Raw genomic sequence first — 22,255 nt, forward strand, 5'->3', positions numbered from 1 at the left:
GTAAAAGTTCTTATAGCAGAACTTGACTGATTACTATATTATTTCTACAATACAGACTTGCAAACAAGCAATAGAAAGAGACTATTCTTTGAAATCTATATTTAGTTTCTGCCCACAATGCATGGCTAAGCTGTTATTTTACAAATCTCCAAACCCTCTTCCATAATGCCCTACAAAAGTAACAGCCCATTATTTGTTCCAATCAAGCCAGCCTACGTACAAATTTAGATGTCACTTCCACAGGCATACAATAAACAGGATCAATCTCTTTAAATCCGTATTTCTTGTAATCAATTAAACTTAGCCCAGCAATGGCAAAACATGTATGATATACATCTGTTTGATTACCAGGGCGGTCACTGAATCCGCCGTTCTCCAAATCCTGACAAGTCAATATGAAATTCTCTAAAATCTTCAAATCAACCCAATTCTTGCGTTTTAGAATTGACAATGAGGACAACACCCACCAACTATAGCATACGTCGGGCAATTTCTCTGGACGCCCATTAAACCCTCCACTAGGTAACACTTGTCGTTCAGTTAACCAATCAATTAACTTGACCTTCTTATTTTCCACATCTAGTAAATCCAACTTATTCATGATGGCCAATGCCCCCACACACGTGAACACTTGTGCAGCATGACTCTCGGACCCGGGAATCAATCCAAACCCACCATCAAAGTTAAAACATTGCATAATGAATGCACTTGCTGTATCAGCAATGGAGTCTGTTAACGCATTCAATAACGACAAGGATGAGACTGCAGTATAGACAAATCTAGTGTCTACTTCACCATACTTATCTCCTTGGAAACTACCATCAGGCAATTGTAACCCAGTAATAAATTTTATCAATCTTTCACGTTTGTTGCCATTCAAAGATTCATTGTTGTTGTTTAACACAGTTAATTCTTGATCGTAAATCTTTAACACTTGTAATGCTGACAATGTTGACAATATATGACCATCATGTTTTGGAAATGATCCAAATGCACCTGTTTTATCATCCCAACATAACATAATATAATCAATCACATCTTGTTGGGCCAATGCTGATAGTTCATTCATTGTGATCAAGGCAGTCACCCCCCAGTATAATCCATTCATTCGTAAATGCTCACTCAACCAATATTCAAAGGATCGATGCGATTCCTGTTCCACTATATATTGCACATGTTTGGATTTATCAAATAGAATAACTTTTTCATCTGGCGGTAAATTGGACATTGTTTTCTAATCAAAAATTTTTGCAGATACTGAGATCAAGTAATATGGTTTATCAATTGGGGTTGAATTTTGGTGTATGAATAATCCTCGTTTAAAATTGAAAAGAAAGGATAAAAAAAAATTAGAATCAAAGCTGAACAACACCAAGAAAAATTCCTGTATATAGGATATATCACGATATGCAGTGCTACCAAACAAAATACACAACGGTATTCACGATAACTGCTAGAATGACCTACTTCTTAATACAAATTACTTTCTAGTATTAACTATTTAGAAATACAAATCCTTAAATTCAAATCTTTTAGTTCCTGGATAATATTCAACATAATTGAATTTTCTATTATTCAAGCTGACAACTGAAGTAATGTTAACCACTTTGCAACCATTATAAGTCACTTCAAAATTGTCGAAACTTGAATCGTTCAAAATAATTACACTGGGCAATGGTTCAATTCTTAAACTATAATCATAAGCCAAGTTGATTAATTTTAGGTTCTTCAAGAATGGTTGTAAATTTCCTTGATCCAAAATGGTTTTCACTAGTTTTCTTGCCTGTTTGATTTTTGAAGGCAAATGAGTATTTTTATTCTGGATTAAATTATTGATTCTCTCCTCGTTAGTTCTTTGGTCATCTTGTGCAATCAACTCTTCTTGTTCTTGAATATCACGAGGGAAAATAATGTCATTTCGTTTCAATTTGGTCATCAATTCGTCTTTGAATACTACCAACTCTTGTGACAAGTAATTTATTCTTGTGGGATTCCATGAAACTACTAAATTTCCCTTGGGCAATAATTTTTCCAATCGATTGATAAACACTTTTGGAATAGACGACTGAGGAAAATAGTTTAAGCTAGATGATCCCAATGAATAAGTAGATTGCCAAGGATCATTTTTACCTGGAATCAATATTATTTTGCAGCGAGATACAATGTTTGGGTATTTGCTCACGATTGTTGTGAAATTATCAAAATTGCTCTTGTATGATTCTGAATTGGTGATGTTGGTCACTGATGAATTTGTAACTGATAAAGGTTTTGACACAAATGACCCTGTGAAAACTAAAGCAAGTGGTATATTGGTTCCTTCGGCCATTTGCCCTTCTTCGTCCTCGATTGATTCAATAATTGAATTTTCTAATTTTTGGAAAAACTTTCGCAACCCATCCAAAACTTTGAAATCATCCAAGTATAAATCGGTACCCACAAAAATAAGTTTATGATTATACAAGGTCTTTTCGATTAGAACCAATCTCTTCTTAAACTTTTTAGATATTTTGGTGATTTTTTCACCTGTCACAGGTGCAATTTGTCTATGCATCCCTAAAAAATCCAAATTCCCATAAACATCTAAGCTTGTCTCTCTTCGTTCACTTGGTGGGTGCCCGATATTACTAACATAAAAACATCCTCCGATATAACCATGATCCTGGTTGGAATTACCCCCACTTGCAGAATAAATACCTTCCACTAATAGAAACATTCCGGGACAATAAAACAATCCTTGAGATTTAAAAGCTTGAGATAAGTTTAATTCAATGTGGTCTGTTTCATCTTCCAATGTGTATTCATCGTTTGCATTTTTACTGAGCAAACCGAATATCAAAAATTTTTGACCATCTCGACCCAACATATTTTTGATTAAACTAATTTCATGACCAGTTATACTATCTGTTTTTCCTTCTTTGAAAGAATTTAACGCTGATAGACTGATTAATGATTTTTTTTGAAAATTTTCGTTTCTCGATAATCGATCACTTAAGAGATAGTATCGATTATTGAATGATTCAATAGATGCAGGCAAATTTTTTACTAACTCTGCCACAATTGACTCAAGTTTCCCGCCACGCTCGGCTTTCTTATCCTTGTCATCATTATTTTTAAATACTATGTCAAATTGTTTTCTTGTTTTGTCGAATATACTAGTAGGTTGGTTATTGGGAGATACAACTTTGAAATAATCTTGCCAGTTGATTGGTACATCATCTCTTTCTTCATGTTCCATATTTTTATCTTCAAAACTTATTTGCTTATCCTGGTGGCTATGAGTATGATTTTGGTTACCATCATTAGTGATATCAACTAGGGTGTCAGTTCGATGAGCTCTTTTTGTATCATTGCTGCTTTTGGAATTCATATCCTTCAAAACTTGTTTTAACCCATCGCCATCAATAAATAGTCCCCGATCTTCGATTTTCCAAACTTTGGCAACCTCTTCAAGAAATTGTTGTGATCTCACACTTTTCCAATCAGTTCCAAATTTGTAGCCGATGGTCTCTGTTAAAATTGCTAAAGCATCTGTATTAATATTTAATCCATGTTTTTTAGACAATATTCGAAATGCTATGGGTCTAATGTTTGATGGCTGAAGTTTAATTGGCAAAGAAGTGACTTCCATATTGAAGGTTATTGAATGGGTGGTGTTGCTAAAAGATGTTGAAAGAAGGTAAAACAACGCGTCTTGTTTTTAATTTTTTTTTTTTTCTTTTGTCATCGGTTATGAGTGCGTGTCTGGCGATGTACTTCACACAAATTGTAGTTTCTCGGTTTTCCCCATAGAGCCACTATTCTCAACGTGTGCATCCATATAATCAGTTATAGAGAATACCGATTTATCTGGAAGGTATTGATTTGCTTTTTAAACAATACAAAATTTGGTGTAGATTTGGTGGTGCTTATAGCTAGGAACAAGTTGTCGTGTCTACTTGTACAATTATGACGACCTTGCAACTAATACTTCAGTATAACCTATGGAATAATAATAAATGCCAAGTGGCAGTAGTATGAGATTCAATCCTAGGTTAATATAAATGACCGTATCATTATAGGTTCAGGTTCACTTTTTATTATTTATTAGTTCAGCAAACGAATTTCATTCAATTACATATTTGTGGAGTTATTGCGGAGCACCTACTTATTGATAAAGTGACATCACAATAGTCTTGAGACTGCCGAACTTACAAGTCCGAGCAATCAAAAGTCCATACACCTAATTTAGTGTAGACCTTGATTTAAAGTTAGTTGCGGGTGAAGAGAAGAGAATGGCAATCTTATTGTTTGTTGGTCTATTTTTTTGTTTTGCAGCTTCAGCATAGTTCCGCTAAAGGAACAAACCGAAAAGTGAAAAAAAAAAATACTGAAAACTTTATTTCTTTCTTTTTTGTTCGAAAAGTTTATTGGTAAATGTTTTAGCCTAAAGTGGTTATTATTTCCATAAACACGTATTCAATGAATTATAAAGTTTTTAAATCATGACCAGTAGACACCAAGCATTTCCAATTTGAATGACTTGGTCTCTTTAATATCCTAGAACACTCGAAAAAATGCTACAAAATGACTAACTTCTATACATTTTCTCAATATGTTGCAGAATGAATATTCCACTGTATTTTTGAGCTGTTCATCCCTATGCTTCCTATTATGGTGGTTCCTCTAGTTTTGATTATTACACGAATTAAATCTTAGCGGGTGCATTCTTTCTTCTTTGAAAGTGGTACAAAACAACAGTACCTACTATATTGGCTTGATCCCCACAAGTTCTAATAAATCCAACCCCACTACTGCCAAATGCCATCGTATTTATGCAATCAAAGCATCTCTTTGTTCTATTATTTTCAGTTACCTTTTAATTTGTTGGGATGTCTTGTTGTGGTGGGGAAGGGGGGGGGGAATAGTTGTGAGTGGGGCATCTGGAGGAAGGGAAGAAGGTCTGATCAACTTCTTCCAAGCTTGAATTTACCGACTTTAGAGAAAATAAAATAATCAATGTTCGGTTATAATTATAAGCGGCCCATATTATAAAAGATTACAAACTTTATTTTACTTCTAGTTTGCTGGTTTTGATATTGCAAAATAAAACATAAAAAAGAAAAGATGAATGCCAAGACAGTAGAAAAGTACCGCTAAGATTAGATAAACAGGTGATAACTGATGATTTGATACTCTACTAGATATCAACCTAACTTTCATAATCTTACTTCTTAGTGTACGGCTAATATGTAATTACAAAGTATGGTGAATTTGATAACAAAGCAAAGAGAAGAGCTGCAATACATTTCTTTGCTCGGATTATTGTTGGGTTAGATTTAATCTTAACACACTTAAAAATAGAACAAACCTTGGCATAGTCTTGCAATATATAATCTCCCGGAGGGTGAAATTATATTGGTGGTTTTTTATAGTTAAAACCCGCTATGAAACAAGAATCTCAGCATATGTATAATACTAAGAGTTTCATGATAAAATTAAAAAGAAACAAACTTAAACACGAACTAAAGAAGTATAATCTTATTATATTAATTGGATTAGAAGAAAAAGAAGAAGGTGGAGAAAGAAGATCCTTTTTGGTGCTAAACTAAACAGTTTTTATTTTTTTTTTTTGCCCAGTAAAAAAAACCATAATCATCTTAAAGGTGACTTTATGATAGCAAAACTTTTAAAATTTTTCATTTTTTGTTTGGTGTGGAAACTACTTATAGTTTAGATAAGATAATAGAAGAAACTTATCCAACCAAAGAGGGGGCATCAACAATATATAATAATCAAACGTTCATGATGCTTGATCTACTGTTTCAAAAATTTAATATTTAAACCACTTGATTTGTTCAATTGTTGGGAATGAAATTTGAAAGTTGTAACAATAAGGACAATTTTTTTTGATTTCAATTCCACAATTACTAGAGTATAGTGTCAACAGAAGAATAGAAAAGAAAACATTATGGAGAAAAGTAATAATCAAATAGTCACAAGTGAAAAAGCTCAAGATAATATTTCATGTTCAGCTGTAACAACAAACTCCAAACAACATCTTGGGTTTGTTGATAGTTTTATTGATTCATTTAGAAGAGCACCAGAATCAAATACTTCTGCTGAGAATAAACGACAAACAATTTCTAAAAATGAGTTAAGATTAATGGCCATTTCCACTGGGTTGGGTACCGGTTTGCTTGTGGCCACGGGTGGTAGACTTAGAGCAGCTGGTCCTGCTGGAATGGTTATCGCTTATGCCATCACTGGTCTTGTCATGTTGGCACCAACAGTCAACTCAGTAGCTGAATTAGCAATTGCCTACCCTGGATTACCAGGTGGGTTCCAGTCATACTATGGGAAATTTATTGATGAAAGTCTTGGATTCGCTTTAGGGTGGAATTATGGTTTCCAATGGATGTGTATTTTGGCATTAGAGTTTGTTACTGTATCTATGACTTTTAAATTTTGGACTACATCTGTACACGCTGATGTATTTGTTGCAATTTTTTTCATTATTGTTACTTTGGTCAACTTGGGCGGAGCTAAAGTGTATGCAGTCACTGAAGCTGCATTGAATTCAATTAAAATTGTGTTTTTGGTAGGGTTTATTATTTTTGGAATTATTATTGATGTTGGTGGTGGTCCAAATGGATTCATTGGTGGGAAATATTATCACAGCCCAGGTGCCTTCACTTCTTTTAAAGGTTTGGCTTCAGTGTTTGTTTCCGGGGCTTTCAGTTTAGGTGGATCTGAATTCATTAGTTTATCTGCAAGTGAAACCAAACACCCTAAAACTGCAATTAGAGCTGCTTCCAAATTGGTGTATTTCAGAGTAATTGTTCTTTTCCTTGGATCATTGACCTTGGTTGGATTATTGGTGCCTCGTGATTCTGATAACTTGATGCATGGTAGTGGCTCCAGTGTGTCACCTTATGTTCTTGCTGCCAAATTGAATGGAGTTAAAGTTATACCCCACATTATAAACACTGTCATTTTACTTTCTGTTACTTCAGTTGCATGTGCTGCTATGTACAGTTCCCCTAGATTGATCCAATCATTAGCTGAACAAGGGTTAGGACCTAAATGGTTAGATTATATTGATAAGAAGGGAAGACCTACAAGAGCCTGGTTTATCACAATACTAGCTGGTGCCTTTGGATTTATTGCTGCTTTCAAAGATCACGAAACTGTGTTTATGTGGTTGTTGTCGATATCTGGTATTTCGTTTGTTATGTGTTGGTTGTTCATTTGCGTTTGCCATTTACGTTTCCGTTCTGCTTTGAAGCTTAATGGAATTGATGTTAAGACTTTAGAATATGTTTCTCCTACTGGTATCTGGGGTTCATATATTTCCATCATTATCAATAGTCTTATTCTTGTTGCCCAATTCTGGATTTCTTTGTGGCCATTGGGTGGTGATGGCAAACCAAATGCTCTTTCGTTTTTCGAAAACTTTTTAGGTGGACCAGTTTTCCTTATTTGTTACATTGGTCACAAACTCTGGACTAAAAATTGGAAATTATACAAAAAAGTAGAAGATATTGATGTAAACAAAGATAGAGTTGTCAAGGATACCGAAATATTACATTTAGAAAACTTGGAAGATAAAGAGAGATACGAAAAGGCACCATTGTGGAAAAAAATATTGATTATTTGTTTCGATTAAAGTGGTAGAGGACAAGGATGTAAGATAATTTAGCAGTCATTATGATTTATTTTGTTTAATAGTTTTTTTCTTTAAAAAAAAATTTTATGAGGAATTATTACTGATTTCTTCAATTAAACCAGCTCTATACTTTGATCTCATAACCATTTCGGTCAGTGAGACCGCAAACTAAACTAACCAGTTTTATTGTTTAATGCAGAACTTTCAAAAAGCATGGGTGTTTTTTATTATCTTCGGATTTGAGGTTTATTTCTATTTCAATTGTTAAAACACTGAGGAAATGTAACAATTGGTGTTAATTCATGATGTAATTCAACGTTGTAGAGTTTTTAAGATTTTCTTTATTTTGTTAAGTTTTACGAAATGCCGTGAACTAACAAATGTCACACAAAAGAAATTGCCGCTAAACCAAAATATGTCTTGAGTACACGCTTTTTTAAATTACTTTTGATTGTGGCAATGCTAAGGGCGTTTTACTTCTCAACAAAACATTGGCAATTGTTAAGCAAAAAATGATTATGTTACGGATACTGGAATGTCGTGTGAAAAGGAATGTTCCATATCTACATATAAGTTGCCATGGCAGTTCTGAAACTAGGTTGATTCTTCCAGTAAAATTTTTGGCGTACGCGTGACCTAGCAAGCAAACAAAATACATACTTCTTCGCAGCAGAAATTTTTTGTTAAAAAAAAATCAGTTCATTCCCGCTAACTTGAGATGACAAATTAATATAATTAATTACAATATAGATAAGATAGTAGAAGATAATACTTTAATAAAAAACAAGATAAGTTTTTATTGGTTATTGTATTGACTTATCTCTATCTTTCAGAAAGTGGTTTGTAGAATGATATAATTGTATAAGATACATCATTTTATACTATTTAAGCTGACTCTGAAAAGAGTTATACTTAGCGAGACAAGGGACAAAAGAAAAACAAGAAAAAGAATTCAATTGAGAGATATTATTTTTACTTGATTTTCCAGGTACTTGCTAGCTCGGAGTTGAGGATTTCTTTGAAAACAAGTTTGGCAAAGATATGCAATTATTGTTGTTAGATTTACCCCACCAATTTATTGTCACACAGAACTTTCTATTAACCCTGTGGGGAAGAAGAATATAGATCGCCTTTCCCGTTTGCTCCTTGACGACAAAAAAATAACCTGTTTTTTAAGTGAATATTTTACAAATTGCCTTGAAATTTTGTTCAAAATTCATGATTTTGTTGGTCCACAAACGCCGTAAGTATGCAAAACTTAAATAAGAAAAGAAAAAAAAAGAAAATTTTCGGATTCAAAACGCAATCGTAGACACAAACAATAGGAACAAATAAACAGTTACTACTAACAAAAACACGTTTAAGCCAATCAAAACGGAGTTCACTTTAATCTTAACTGGCAAATTTCAGAGATTGTCCACACAAAACCTCTTAGAACTACTAGTTCTAGACATCGCTACAAGAACGGTATAAACTTTTGTGGAACTATTTGGTTAAAAAGACAAGGACAAAAAAAAGCAGAATGGAATTGTAGGTGGAGGGAAAGGAGGCTTGGGTATGTTGCTTATTTGATTATAAAAGTTGGAGAGCCTCATTAATATAGCTACCGGCTAGTTCAAAGATCTACCAATTATATATATCATTTTGGTTCATCTCGCAAAGGATTGCTTTCCATAGCAGTATTATATTTGAAGAAAGCTGAATTTTTTGGACTAATTGTGGCGAGGTGGAGTAGAAATTGGTATGAAGTGAAGGTGGGGGGGCAAGACAGATGAGTAAAAAGTGATGGGTGCTTACACCAGAATTAGACTAGAACTAGCGAAGTCAAGAAAAAAAAAAAAATTAAAAGAAATTTTTCTCTTTTTTGTTTAGTGTGAGTGAATGTTGTGTGTGTATAAAGGATAAAAATAATACAAGGTGTAATTCCATTCTATTACGTTATCTCTACATATCTTTTTCGGAGGTACAATTTTTAATTCACAAAATAGTTTCCATTAAACAATCACGAAAATTTTTTTTAGTTTCAATGAAATCTATTACTTCAGTGAATTCCTATTCTCATCTTTAATCTATATATATATATATCTAATTCTCCCCTTTTTCCCCAGATGTAGATCCATTGGCTTTTTTTTTAACTTTTTTTTATTGTTCTATTTTATAATCATAGTTGAAAGAAAACTATTTTGGCTTGTCCTATTTTTTCATTTTTGCAGTTTACAATTCTAAGTTTGTTTTTGTTATTGCATATCATTCTTTATTATAATTATTCATATTAGCCTTTCATTTTCTTTTTTTTGTATCTTTGTTATCAGATAACGTTCAACTATTCAATCAAGTATCCTGCTTTGCACTACCTATCAGGTTAATCAAACAGTCTTTTAGTTAAATATTCAAATTATATTATTGCTTCTCATAAGTATTCATTCTTGTTAAGTTTTTACCTCAATCATGTCTTCATCATCAACGGCATCAGAAGTTCACAAGGCCCCAGTGGTCAAAAATATTGAAAAGCAGGACATGGACATGTACTCAGCATCAAGTTCATCAGCACCAAAAACAACATGGAATAATTTTATTGATTCTTTCCATAGAGCAGACGGTAAGACTTCTGCTGAAAGTAAAGACCAGCGTATATCCAAGACTGAATTGCGTATTATGTCATTATCTACTGGGTTAGGTACTGGTTTACTTGTTGCATCCGGTAGTAAACTTAGAGCTGCTGGTCCTGCCGGTGTTCTTGTTGCTTATTTTATCACCGGTATTTGTATGTTGGCGCCGACCATTAATTCTGTTTCTGAATTGGCCATTGCTTATCCGGGTTTGCCTGGTGGGTTCCAATCTTATTATGCCAAGTTTATTGATGAAAGTCTTGGGTTTGCCTTGGGTTGGAATTATGCTTTCCAATGGATGTGTGTTTTGGCTTTGGAATTGGTCACAAGCTCAATGATAATCAAATTTTGGACAACCACAGTTAATCCAGATGTGTTTGTTGCCATATTCTTTGTTTTTGTCACTTTGATCAATATGGGTGGGGCCAAAGTGTATGCCGTTTTCGAAGCAAGTTTTAACTGTTGTAAAATTCTACTTTTAGTTGGGTTTGTTATTTTTGGGTTAATCATCGACGTTGGTGGTGGTCCACAAGGTTTTATTGGTGGTAGATATTATCATGACCCTGGTGCCTTCACATCTTTCAAAGGTTTAGCTTCAGTGTTTGTCACTGGTGCCTTCAGTTTGGGTGGGTCAGAGTTTATTAGTTTATCGGCCAGTGAAACAAGACATCCACGTGCTTCTATCCGTGCTGCTTCAAAATTGGTTTATTTCAAAGTCATTGTTCTTTTCCTTGGTTCTTTGACTTTTGTTGGGTTATTAGTTGCTTATAACAATGATCGTTTGATGGGAAGTGGTGATGCAGCAAGTCATGCTTCACCATACGTTCTTGCCGCTGAAATGAACGGTATCAGAGTCTTGCCTCATATTATCAATGCTGTTATTTTGATTTCAGTTGTTTCAGTTGCCACTGCTGCCATGTATAGTTCTCCAAGATTGGTTCAATCGTTGGCTGAACAAGGATTGGGTCCTAAATGGTTAGACTACATTGACAAAAAGGGAAGACCAACCAGAGCTTGGTTTATTACCGTTTTGGCTGGATTGTTTGGTTTCATTGCTGCTTATGAAAAACAAGAAACTGTTTTCGTCTGGTTATTGTCGATTTCAGGTATTTCATTCATCATGTGTTGGTTATTTATTTGTGTGAGTCACATTCGTTTCAGAGCTGCTTTGAAATACAGAGGTATCACATTGGACCAATTGGCTTACGTTTCACCAACTGGTGTTTGGGGTTCATATCTTTCAGTTCTTATTAATTCTCTTATTCTTATTGCTCAATTCTGGATCTCATTGTGGCCATTAGGAGGTGACGGCAAACCAAACGCTAATTCATTTTTTGAAAATTACTTGGGTGCTCCTGTGTTCTTGGTTTGTTACATTGGTCATAAGCTCTGGACTAGAAATTGGAAATTGTTCAAGAAAGTTGAAGATATTGATATTGATACCCATAGAATGATTTGCGATCCAGAACTTTTGGCTTTGGAAGATTTGGAAGACAAAGAAAGATATCAAAAAGCTCCAATTTGGAAAAAGATTTTGATCAAATGTTTTGATTAGTTTCTTGTGGATAGTTTGCATTACATAGAGTAGATCTTTATAACATAACATTGAGTTTATTTATTCTGTTGATGATGTTAATCGCTAGAATCTCTACTTCGGTTCAACTGTTTTTTGAAAGCACCGGAAGCACGGTTAACTGTAGTAAATCCTATAAATGAGGGGATCAACTTTAATGGTTACTGACTCTATAGCATCAAGAAGGTCTGCAAAATTGTAATAGCATTATTCAAAACAATATTTGATATTGCAAAGGTAACGGGTAAAAAGCATGACAAACTATAAAGTAAATTAATCTAGATTTAGGGGGTGTATTTCAGGTACGGCAAAACAAATAACATTCCAATTAATAGTGGTGAGATGGGAAATCCAGAAAAACTTCTAGAAAAAAAAAAGGCTAATAAAAGACTCTGAAACATCTGATTGCAAACTTGAAACGCCCTTACTAAATCATAGTTAACATTTCCTGAAAAGAAAAGAAAACAAATTAAAGAAAATATTTATGCATAATCAATAGATAGAAACCCAATTAAACGTGATCAAAATGCCACTCCGGTAAACATACATACACATTGCCCGTCTCAATTTGCTTGTGGATGCTTTCCTCGTTTGAAACAACTCTCAAATTTCAAATGTATTAATATGGTTTCTCTAGCCGAGGGTCACAATTCTTGCTATGAATTCTTCTTCTTCTCAATCTTAAAACACCATTTGTACAATTCAAAGATAATTGGATTCTTTTTTATTATAAATAAGCCAATATTGTCTAATTTGTGTCATAACTGAAAGGTAATTGTTGTTTAGTGCTACTCGTTAATGCTCAATATATTATAATGGGTTATCCGGAAGAGCTTGAGAAAATCAAGGAGTTGCTTGAGGAGGCAAGTGCTACATGTAACTTCAAGTACATGCTCATTACACAAGGAATCTCACCGACAACAGATGTGGCATTTACTTATTCAAAGCATTTTACTCATGAAGAAGTAAACGACTATAGAGTTGTTTTTGGGAGATCATTCACGAGCATTCGACCAGTATTGAATCGTACATACACGTTGAAGTTGAGTCGCTCATCCGACAATTGGGATGCTATCACGAGACAACTTCATGATTTATTCAATTCTTTAAATCAAGGTGTATGCAAAGAAATTGCTAAATTGTGGATTCGAATATTGGCTCCTAATAAACAAAAACATTTCCCCTATTCAAAAAAGGATGTTGTTCCCAATTGGTGGCCACGAGACGTTGTCCATACAGAACCAGACCATTTGAGGAAAGAAGATCGAATCAAAGTTCTAATTAATGTGGTGACCAATAAAAATTTCAAATTCCGTGACGTTGATACTAAGTCTATTAAAACCAAAGTAGAGCATACTGAGGCTATTATTCATGAAATCATCTATATTGCCTATCTTGCTGGATTATTTTATTTTGGTCATGATCGAGACAATGAAACTTATGATATTTTATCTTCTAATGATAGAAAGTTGTTAGAACAAGACGAAATTGAGTTCGAGGTAAGTGATTTTCGGTACTTTGGTAATGAAGGTATTTCACAAAGTAAAATAAAGGATGAATATCTTAATGAAAACTTATTCAGATTGAAAGGTGGTAACACTGAACCGACAAAACAATCCACCAAACAGTCTAATAAAGTAAAGAAGCCTCGAAAGTTATCTAAAAAGTCTAGTACTAAAGCCCTTGCTAAAGTGAAATTGGATTTGTTAGATCCTCAGGAGAATTTTGATTTGCGTATTACGCCAGAGGCACAGCCTCGGTCACAGCTGCCATTACAGTTGCCCCAGTCAACACCAAAAGATCCTGCTCCTGAATTTGAGTTTCCGTTCCAAGACACTGCATCTAAAAGTGATTTGATGATGCACACTCAAGGTGATGAAATGTCCTTGGATCCAACATTTGATCCAAATACTGGATATCATATTGTTCCAAACACTGCTCCTGACTACATGCAAAATTATTTCAATATGAATAATGATAACTATGTTGATCCAGCGGCCGCATACATCCCAGATCCATCTGAAACTTCTCAATATATTAGTCAAGGTGTGAAAAAGAAATGGGAAGATAAGCTTGATAGCTTATTTGAGGAAGATTTTGGATAAACGACATCTATTTAGATCTTAGATAATATAGTATTAAACAAAAAAAAATAAATAAAAAAAAATATATAAAGAGAGAGTGAGAGAGTATTAATGTGAAAGCAATAGATTCTAGTGTAACAACTAAAATTAGTTTTTAATATTTACATATATTTTGATAATGAAATTACAAAATTCTTATTTTTAGCAGAAGAAGTGATTTCATTTATCTTCCTTCTTTTTTGCACTCTTATACCTTTTTCATTCTTTTTTTGTAATTTTTCGCAACCTAAAAAATAATAAGAGAAACTTGCTAATAACAAAGTTCATGGCGTCAATTCCTGAACTTCTTTCTTTCCTATTACTAGTTTGCTTCCTTACCGTGCTAGATATTTTAAGATCCCTTATCACCATCATGTCTGCTAACAATAATAATAACAATAATCACAACAACAATAGCAATGCATTGCAAAATCCTGTTTCACCAAAACCTACTGAAGGAAATTCCAAACAAGAATCTGAGAATACAGTTACCAACGAGTTACCCACTTTCCAACATTTGAAACATTATCCACTTGTGAATTCAACAAAATCGGCTATTGAACTTATTCCTTTGAGTAAAAGTGTATTTTCAATCATGGGGAATTCATTTTCATTTGTCAGAAGTTATCAACCAATGAAATATATTGTGGGTAGAAGTGACACTTTGACAAATCGAGCACTTGATGAAATTGATAAATGGTTACCAAGTTTACAAACGGTTGAAGTTCAAGACATTACTACACCAATCACCAAACCAGTAAATGATACCGTTGAAACTGTTCAAAATACTATCACTGCCGTTAATGGTTCCGTTAATAAAAATTTTGTTGATCCAACAAAAAGTGCACTAGGTTCAGTTAAAGAAGAATTTCAAAATCATGTGTATGATGCTGAAGGTAAAGGGATAATTTCAAGTCAAGCTGATCCCATGGTAGCTCCATTAAATCATACTTTGGAGCAATTTGTTGATAATCATTTCCCTAATACTAAAAAAGTTCCAACTGAAGGTCACGCTAGTGAAATATCGAGAACATTCAAGATTGTCGGGAATTTGATATCAAGAGGCGAAAAGGAGAAGGAAAAAGAGAAAGAGTCTCTGGATAAAAGTAAACCAGAAAAGACAAAATCATAATGACGATGTTGGTTCTATAGCTACTAGGTTTATTCAAGGGATAGTTAACTCTAAATATATATCAAATTTTTTCTTTCTTAGTTATTGGTTGTGAAGAAAATACTGTAAGAATAATAAACATGATGCCCGTCTGTAGTTTGACATGTATTATGCTGTTAAAATTTGATCAAAAATGTATTAATGTACAACAAAAATATAAACATAAAAAATATAAAACTCAACTAATCCTTAGACTTCTTCTTCTTTTTCTTTGGAGTTTCTTCTCCATCATCTGATTTTCTCTTCTTATCTTTCTTATCTTTCTTTTCCTTTTTATCTTTCTTTTCCTTTTTATCTTTCTTTTCCTTCTTTTCCTTTTTATCCTTCTTTTCTTTCTTTTCTTTCTTTTCTTTCTTTTCCTTCTTCACTTGCTCTTCATCACTGACCATGTCAACATCTTTTTGTTCTTCAGCACCAGCAAGATCTTGTCCATTCAAAGCCAAAGCAGCTTTAATAGCATCGGAATTCTTCATTGGAGCTGAACCAGTGTCGTAAAATTTCAATCTATCTTCAACTTGTTTCTTCAAAATTTCACCAAAAGCAGTAGTTGGTTCTTCGGAATAATTATCAATTCTAGAAGCAATAGAACATTTGTTAGCCAAATATCTAGAAATTCTACCCTTGTTTTTGGCACTAGCTTTACCAATAAAAGATGAATGATAAATCAAACCATATTTTGGTGTGTTACCCTTAGTTTTCAAGGCTCTGAACAAAGCCTTTTCAGCACCCAATATTTGAACAGTAGAAGCAGCTTGTTTGGATAAATTAGTCAAAGAACCAGCATGGGAAATCAATCTAGCACCAACAACTTCACCAATCAAAGTTGACAAGTTAGGAGCAACAGTGTGCATCTTATCAGTAAGATATTTGTACAATTGTTGTCTGTATTCATAAAGATTTACTACTCTTTGAGCAAAAGTTATAACATTATCCATGTCTTGTTCACTGATATCTTGACCCATGGAGATTTTAGCATTATCAATGACTCTTTGAGCTAATCCTGAATCATCATTCAAAATGGCAGCAACATCATGCAATGAATCGTCAGTCAATGAAGCCTTGTCTTTGATGGACAAGGCCAATTTGGCATAACTATAATTGTCAGGAACAATCTTGGCCAATTCAGGGAAATGCCATCCATACCATTCTTTAACTCTCATGGCAAAAGTGTTGATATCTTTATCTAATTGATCCAACAAAGCAATAGCTTGAATGATATGGTTATCATTTTTCTGTACGGAAAACTTAACTTTAGCTCTAGAAAAGGCATGACCTAAACCTAATTGAGCTCTTTCAATATCACCTTCTTGTAAATCTTTGAATAATTTAGCACCATGGACTCTGATACCTCTAAGGAAATCTTGAACAATTTCATTAGATAAAACATCAACATTTGGGAAAACTTCTTTGATTGAAGGACCCAAATTTTTATCAGAAACACCAAGAGCAATTCTTTTTTTAGAAGATGTTTTAGGTAAATTTAATTCTAAAATAGATTGTAAATATGGTGAGACTAACCCTTCGGAAATATCATTAGCATTTTCTAAAGCTTGAGCTGCACCTTTAAATGGAGCAAATGATACTAATTCCACCATTTTGGAAAATTTGGATAAATCATTGGCGGCTTCTTGGACTTCTTTCAGTCTTGATGCAATGTCATCTTGTTGAATTAATACTTTGAATATACCATATCCAGTAGCTTCTTCAAAAAGAAGATAATCTAATCCAGGCATATTTGAAGAGATAAAGAAGGTTTGGTTGTGATTAGGTTTGAATTGAAAAAGTGAAATTTTATCTGGTCTTTTTTTTTTCTTTCTTCTTACTTTTCTTTTTCCAAATTTTTCTCACTGTAGAGAAAATTTTTTGATGAGATGAGCGGAAGCGACGAAAGAGTGAGAGAGAGATACAAAGAGAAAAACATAAATAAGTTTTCTAATCACGTGAACAACTACTAGTAGTGCACTTAAGTTCAGATTATTTGTATATTAAATGAACATCTTTTATTTATGCAAAATTTATATCCCAACCCAATTCTTTTAATAGATTATGCCAATCGACTACTTTACTACCATCAGGATTATCCTTCCAAATTTTCTGCAACACAAAGCTTACTCGACAAACATTCCAGAGACCATATAATTTAATAAATTTGTTTATTCTATGTCTCATCAGCTCCTGGTCGTGTCTGGAAACACAATGGATACCAGAAATAAATATGGGGAACACCAAAGAAGCTTGAACTGAAGTCCCCACTAATACATCTAGACATTTGATTAAATCATTATTTAAGACTTGACTTTCTAACATTGAAGGATTACATTTCATAATTGATTGTCTTAAAAACAATTTGGCACTTAATTGAAATGCCTCAAACAAAGTTAATTGTAATTCTAATTCTTGATCCGTTAATCCCACCAAATCTTTTGCTGCTGGCTTGGATTCATCAATTTGTTTCTCTAAATTTTTTACTTTGGAAATAACTGATAATAATATTTGACTTGCCTTACCATGATCACTAAGTTGTGATTCACAATCATCATCATCATCCACGTTACCATCTGCATCCTCATTATTCAACTTTTCAACAACTCCAGGAGGTGTACCAGTGAATTCTCGACTATAAAAAATGTCCAATTGTTTTTTACTTTCATATAACAATGTAGATATATCACCAATTATTCGGTATAAATTTTTCGAAATTCCCAATAAGGGGTTCAAATTACCCAATGAAAACCCATCATCATCTCTAAATATAAAATCGTATTCTTCAGATGGGAAATAAGTACCTCTTTCACTAGATGAACTTGCTAATAAATCGTGATAAGCAAAATTTGAAATCAACCAATGTTCTTCCTTCAGTTTATTGAAACTTAAAATCCCTCCATTATTTGATAATAATTTCCACCCCCAATGTAAATATACTGACCAATTCTTGACATCACCTTTACAAATTTCTGCGGCACATAAAATCATTAATGTGGCTAACATATTAACAATCATTTGTCGATCATGATGAGGTCTATCAAACATTGATTTATTCAAATGATCCAAGGCATATTCAAGATATTTGACTCCTTCTTCTGACCAATGTCCACCTAAATGGAAACCCGACCACGCCAAAATGGCATATAAAACACCTTTATCTCTATGTGCCAAAGGTAAGAAAACTTTTTGATATGAATTTGATTCATTTTGTGATATTGGCGCAATAGATATTTTTTTCGATAAAACATCTGCATAATAATTATAAAGATATGAACTAGTAGGATCAATTAATTCAGGAATATAAGTCGGTGAAGGTGGGATTTGAGGATGATGTAAAAATAAGTTTAAACTTGAAATCAAATCAACATAGGAAATGTTGGAACCATTAATTGGGTGAGAAGAATTTTCAAACGACTCTAATGCCCCATTGAAATCTGGTGATGTTAGAATTTCTCGTAGTTCAGGATTGTCTAAATCAACATCTAAGGTTTGAATTTTATCTTCGTCGTTATCTGTTTCAATTTCATGACCACCTCTTACATGATTATGGCCACTGTCCTCTAAAAAACCAACTTGATGATGGTGATTATGATTATGCAGTGAATTAACATCTCGAAGAAAAGTCAAGAATGTTGATGGCGAGTTTACTTCCAGTTCAGTACCATTTTCACGGATTATCTCTTCCACTGATTTTGTTTCTTGTGTTGTATTCTCTGGATGTGGTTGAGGTTTCAGTGGTGAGAACTCTTGTTCTTCCAGGGAGCCTGCTGGATGTATTAGATTTTGTATTGCTGGTGAGTTGGGTGGTATTGTAGGCCCTGGTGAAGATGGATTCGTGGCAGTTTGTAAAGTCGAGTTATATGAAAATGCTTTAAAGGGATCCAGAGAGTCTTCGACTCTTGTATTGGCCTCGACATCAATCTTATTTGATCTTTTTGCTTTCTTACGAGGCACGGGGGATATCGAATCAGATAAATGAGTGTGATCTGGTGTGGCAAGTTTTGTCGATTCAGTGGAGTTTTTCAGTTTGGGTTTTCTTTTCCTTAATTTATGGTTTCTTTCTTGTAATTCCACACTTTTCTTGAGATCTTTAATTTCTTGTTCAGTCATAGAATCAGTTATATAAATACAATTTTTACCAAATCTCAGACAATCATTGCAAACGGGTTTTTCTTCCGAACATTTCTTCTTTCGGACTTTACAAGTTAAACATCCATTCCGTGATCTTCCATCTTTAAACTTATAATAGTCCTTGGATCCATTAATATGTTTCACATTTTTCTGCAGGCCTTCTTCCTCATGTTTAACTGTTAAAACAGCAGTAGTCCCAGTTGCTGCGGTAGTTGGAGTCGTGGTGGTGGTGGTGGTGGTGTCGGAATCAATTTTATTTCCTTCCTTTCTTTGTGATCTTGAATTAAATGTTACTATCATGAGCTGATAATAAAGGACAAACAAATATAAGGATCCGATGGCTAAGTGATACTAGTCAGTTGAGTTATATTAAGGATTATAGAAACTTATTTATAAATCTTCTCTTTTTCTCAACCCCATTAATTTATATATAAATAAAAAACCTAGTTTTATTTTAATTTATTTTATTTTCTTCAATCGAGTCTTTATTTTGGGTTTTTTTCTTGTCTTAGATTTTTAAATTATTGTTCTTATTAAAATTGGTTATAATTATGGTTATGATATTTTATTATTATTATTATACTAACAAAAATTTTTCTTTTTTTTACTTTCCCGAAATTCACCTAATAGATTCAATATAAAGTACGACTTTAACAATTTCCCACCCACCCCACAAACAACAAGAAATTAAGAGACAGTTTATTTTATAGAAAAATATTGAAAGTCAATTTAATTAAATATGAAAAAAAGAACTAACTAAAGAGTGAGGGACTTTCTATTCTTGACGGGATAGAATATGAACAGTTGCGCCTTGTTCGAAACATTAACAATTTGTACCTTGTTCTAGAATCTCACAATATCTTGAATTCCGATACTCCCAAAGCCCACAAATAACAGAACCTTATTAACAAAGAAAGAGAAAAAGAAAATAGAATGACTTGTTTTTTTTTTTATTAAGACTTACCGAGATATAGGACTCAATTTTTCTTTTCCTTTTATTTTATTCACATTGAGCCGAGCTATAATGTTGATCAAGTCATGTTTTCATTTGCCATAGTTTGTATCCTTGGTATTTATCGGGATATCCGTTGCCACTAAAGGTGCACGACTTTCCCGAGAATATGGTCATTGTAGTCGTGTGAAATTGATAATTGTTTGCCTTGTCCAGAGCAGTTTCTTTTCCTCTAACCTGGTTCTTATTAGATGTAGTAGAAGGTTTGTTGTTTTTCATCGAAGTAGTGAATTACGTTAAAGAGATACGAGACTACTTGTGTTGATAAGGTGAGTACATATGAGCTGGGTATATTTAAATAAGAAGTTGAATGGTAGAGAATTATGTGTTAAGTGTGGTGTGTCCTGATTACCAAAAAAAAAAGGTGTAACAAAATCGTTTGCTCACTAAAAGTCAATCATCAACAGAAGACAACAAATTAGTTTTTCTGTTTGTTAACAATTTTGTTGATTTTTTTTTTTCTTTCAAACTTCTAAAACTTTTTTTTACTTTTCTGTCTCTCTCTCTTTTTTCTTCTTCTTCTTCCTTTCTTTTCTTTCCTTTTCCCCTCTATTATAAATTTAATCAAATCAACTTGTATACATATAATTCAATATAACTATTGCTTTTAAATCATGTCATTAAAACGTATTAACAAAGAATTATCTGACTTAGGAAGGTATGTGTGTTCCAGATTGTGAGGATATATCCAGTGGACGATTATTAGAAAATGGCAAAACAGACGAGCAAAAAGAGATCACTGGAAGAAACAGCAAAAAAAAAAGATTTGTTTGATTTGGATCGATTTGATAGACTCTGTATGGATAAATGGTTTAAGTGAGGAATGAGAAGAAATGACACAGACTATTACGAACTGAACGGAATATATTTGATTGATTAAAGATTATCAGAACACGTCTTGACAAAAGTTTTATTTGGTGGCGTATATCTTGTTGAATCACTGAGAGTAGGAGACAGATTCGCATTTTTTTTTTGCTTACTTTGCCTTGACAAGCTGGCAATGTGTTTTTTGCCATTTTCATTAATAATCACCAATTCCTGGTATCTTTTGATATACACAATAAAGCAAATATACTAACAGTTTTATTTTTTTTTTTGATAGAGATCCACCATCATCATGTTCAGCCGGTCCAGTTGGAGATGACTTATACCACTGGCAAGCATCTATCATGGGACCACCAGACTCTCCATACGCTGGTGGGGTATTTTTCTTGAGTATCCATTTCCCAACAGATTATCCTTTTAAACCACCAAAGATTGCTTTTACAACAAAAATCTATCATCCAAATATTAATAGTAATGGTAACATCTGTTTAGATATCTTAAAGGATCAATGGTCACCTGCATTAACAATTTCCAAAGTGTTATTGTCTATTTGTTCATTATTAACTGATGCCAACCCAGACGATCCATTAGTGCCAGAAATCGCTCACATTTATAAACAAGATAGAAAGAAGTATGAAGCTACTGCCAAAGAATGGACTAAGAAATATGCTGTTTGATTTTAGAGAAAAACAAAAACATCTAATTTCTTCATGTATTATGTCGTAATGCTTTTTCACAATTTCGGGGTTTAATAATGTCATATCATCATATATATATAATTTTTTTTTTGACTTTTTTTTTGGTAATTGGGTCCTACTTGAAATATTTTATGATTCACAGTATATAGCTTAATTATATATTTTAAGTATAATACCATGAAACAATAAAAAATTAGGATAGATTTCTAAAAAATGAAAAAGAAAAGCTTGCAATGGTGTAATTGTAGTAGTTGTAGATATGAACAAATTTAGATCTTTGGTTTTTTTGCGATCTCTATGAAAAGCAACAATAAGCTAGAACTGAGACACTGTGTTAAAGTTGAGTTTCAATTTTTTGTTGCGACAAACAACCACAACCACCACCACCACCAACAAAAGAGACAAGGAACAAAAAAGTGAGACTTTGGGAAAGGGAAGTGAAGGAAAAAAAAATCAGACAGTGAGAGAAAAGTTAATTGAAAA

At 33.3% G+C, this 22,255-nt stretch overlaps 9 protein-coding genes across 9 annotated transcripts; 5 read left to right on the plus strand and 4 right to left on the minus strand. All coding sequences in view use genetic code 12, as the record gives it.

Annotated features, from left to right (window-relative positions):
• Positions 1–202: 202 nt before the first annotated feature.
• Positions 203–1,228, minus strand: BET2 (Rab geranylgeranyltransferase; the record flags this gene model as incomplete). Its single annotated transcript, XM_714232.1, has 1 exon — positions 203–1,228. One exon carries the CDS (start codon positions 1,226–1,228, stop codon positions 203–205), a length of 1,026 nt encoding a protein of 341 aa, XP_719325.1.
• Positions 1,229–1,501: 273 nt separating this feature from the next.
• On the minus strand, positions 1,502–3,628 carry DPB2 (DNA polymerase epsilon noncatalytic subunit; the record flags this gene model as incomplete). The annotated part of the gene is made up of 1 exon (XM_714233.1): positions 1,502–3,628. One exon carries the CDS (start codon positions 3,626–3,628, stop codon positions 1,502–1,504), a length of 2,127 nt encoding a protein of 708 aa, XP_719326.1.
• Positions 3,629–5,947: 2,319 nt separating this feature from the next.
• GNP3 (Gnp3p) lies at positions 5,948–7,645 on the plus strand (the record flags this gene model as incomplete). Its single annotated transcript, XM_714234.1, has 1 exon — positions 5,948–7,645. One exon carries the CDS (start codon positions 5,948–5,950, stop codon positions 7,643–7,645), a length of 1,698 nt encoding a protein of 565 aa, XP_719327.1.
• Positions 7,646–10,093: 2,448 nt separating this feature from the next.
• CAALFM_CR09920WA (uncharacterized protein) lies at positions 10,094–11,809 on the plus strand (the record flags this gene model as incomplete). The annotated part of the gene is made up of 1 exon (XM_714235.1): positions 10,094–11,809. The coding sequence occupies one exon, from the start codon at positions 10,094–10,096 to the stop codon at positions 11,807–11,809; it is 1,716 nt and encodes a 571-aa protein (XP_719328.1).
• Positions 11,810–12,642: 833 nt separating this feature from the next.
• CAALFM_CR09930WA (uncharacterized protein) lies at positions 12,643–13,932 on the plus strand (the record flags this gene model as incomplete). The annotated part of the gene is made up of 1 exon (XM_714236.1): positions 12,643–13,932. The coding sequence occupies one exon, from the start codon at positions 12,643–12,645 to the stop codon at positions 13,930–13,932; it is 1,290 nt and encodes a 429-aa protein (XP_719329.1).
• A 304-nt stretch (positions 13,933–14,236) lies between these two features.
• Positions 14,237–15,082, plus strand: CAALFM_CR09940WA (uncharacterized protein; the record flags this gene model as incomplete). The annotated part of the gene is made up of 1 exon (XM_714237.1): positions 14,237–15,082. One exon carries the CDS (start codon positions 14,237–14,239, stop codon positions 15,080–15,082), a length of 846 nt encoding a protein of 281 aa, XP_719330.1.
• A 221-nt stretch (positions 15,083–15,303) lies between these two features.
• On the minus strand, positions 15,304–16,854 carry SIK1 (snoRNP complex protein; the record flags this gene model as incomplete). Its single annotated transcript, XM_714238.1, has 1 exon — positions 15,304–16,854. The coding sequence occupies one exon, from the start codon at positions 16,852–16,854 to the stop codon at positions 15,304–15,306; it is 1,551 nt and encodes a 516-aa protein (XP_719331.1).
• A 271-nt stretch (positions 16,855–17,125) lies between these two features.
• UGA3 (Uga3p) lies at positions 17,126–19,537 on the minus strand (the record flags this gene model as incomplete). Its single annotated transcript, XM_714239.1, has 1 exon — positions 17,126–19,537. The coding sequence occupies one exon, from the start codon at positions 19,535–19,537 to the stop codon at positions 17,126–17,128; it is 2,412 nt and encodes an 803-aa protein (XP_719332.1).
• A 1,326-nt stretch (positions 19,538–20,863) lies between these two features.
• Positions 20,864–21,751, plus strand: UBC4 (E2 ubiquitin-conjugating protein; the record flags this gene model as incomplete). Its single annotated transcript, XM_019475576.1, has 2 exons — positions 20,864–20,907; positions 21,352–21,751. 2 exons carry the CDS (start codon positions 20,864–20,866, stop codon positions 21,749–21,751), a joined length of 444 nt encoding a protein of 147 aa, XP_019331121.1.
• Positions 21,752–22,255: the final 504 nt, after the last annotated feature.

This window comes from Candida albicans, chromosome R, assembly GCF_000182965.3.
Source record: "Candida albicans SC5314 chromosome R, complete sequence".
NCBI classification, from domain to species: domain Eukaryota; kingdom Fungi; phylum Ascomycota; class Pichiomycetes; order Serinales; family Debaryomycetaceae; genus Candida; species Candida albicans.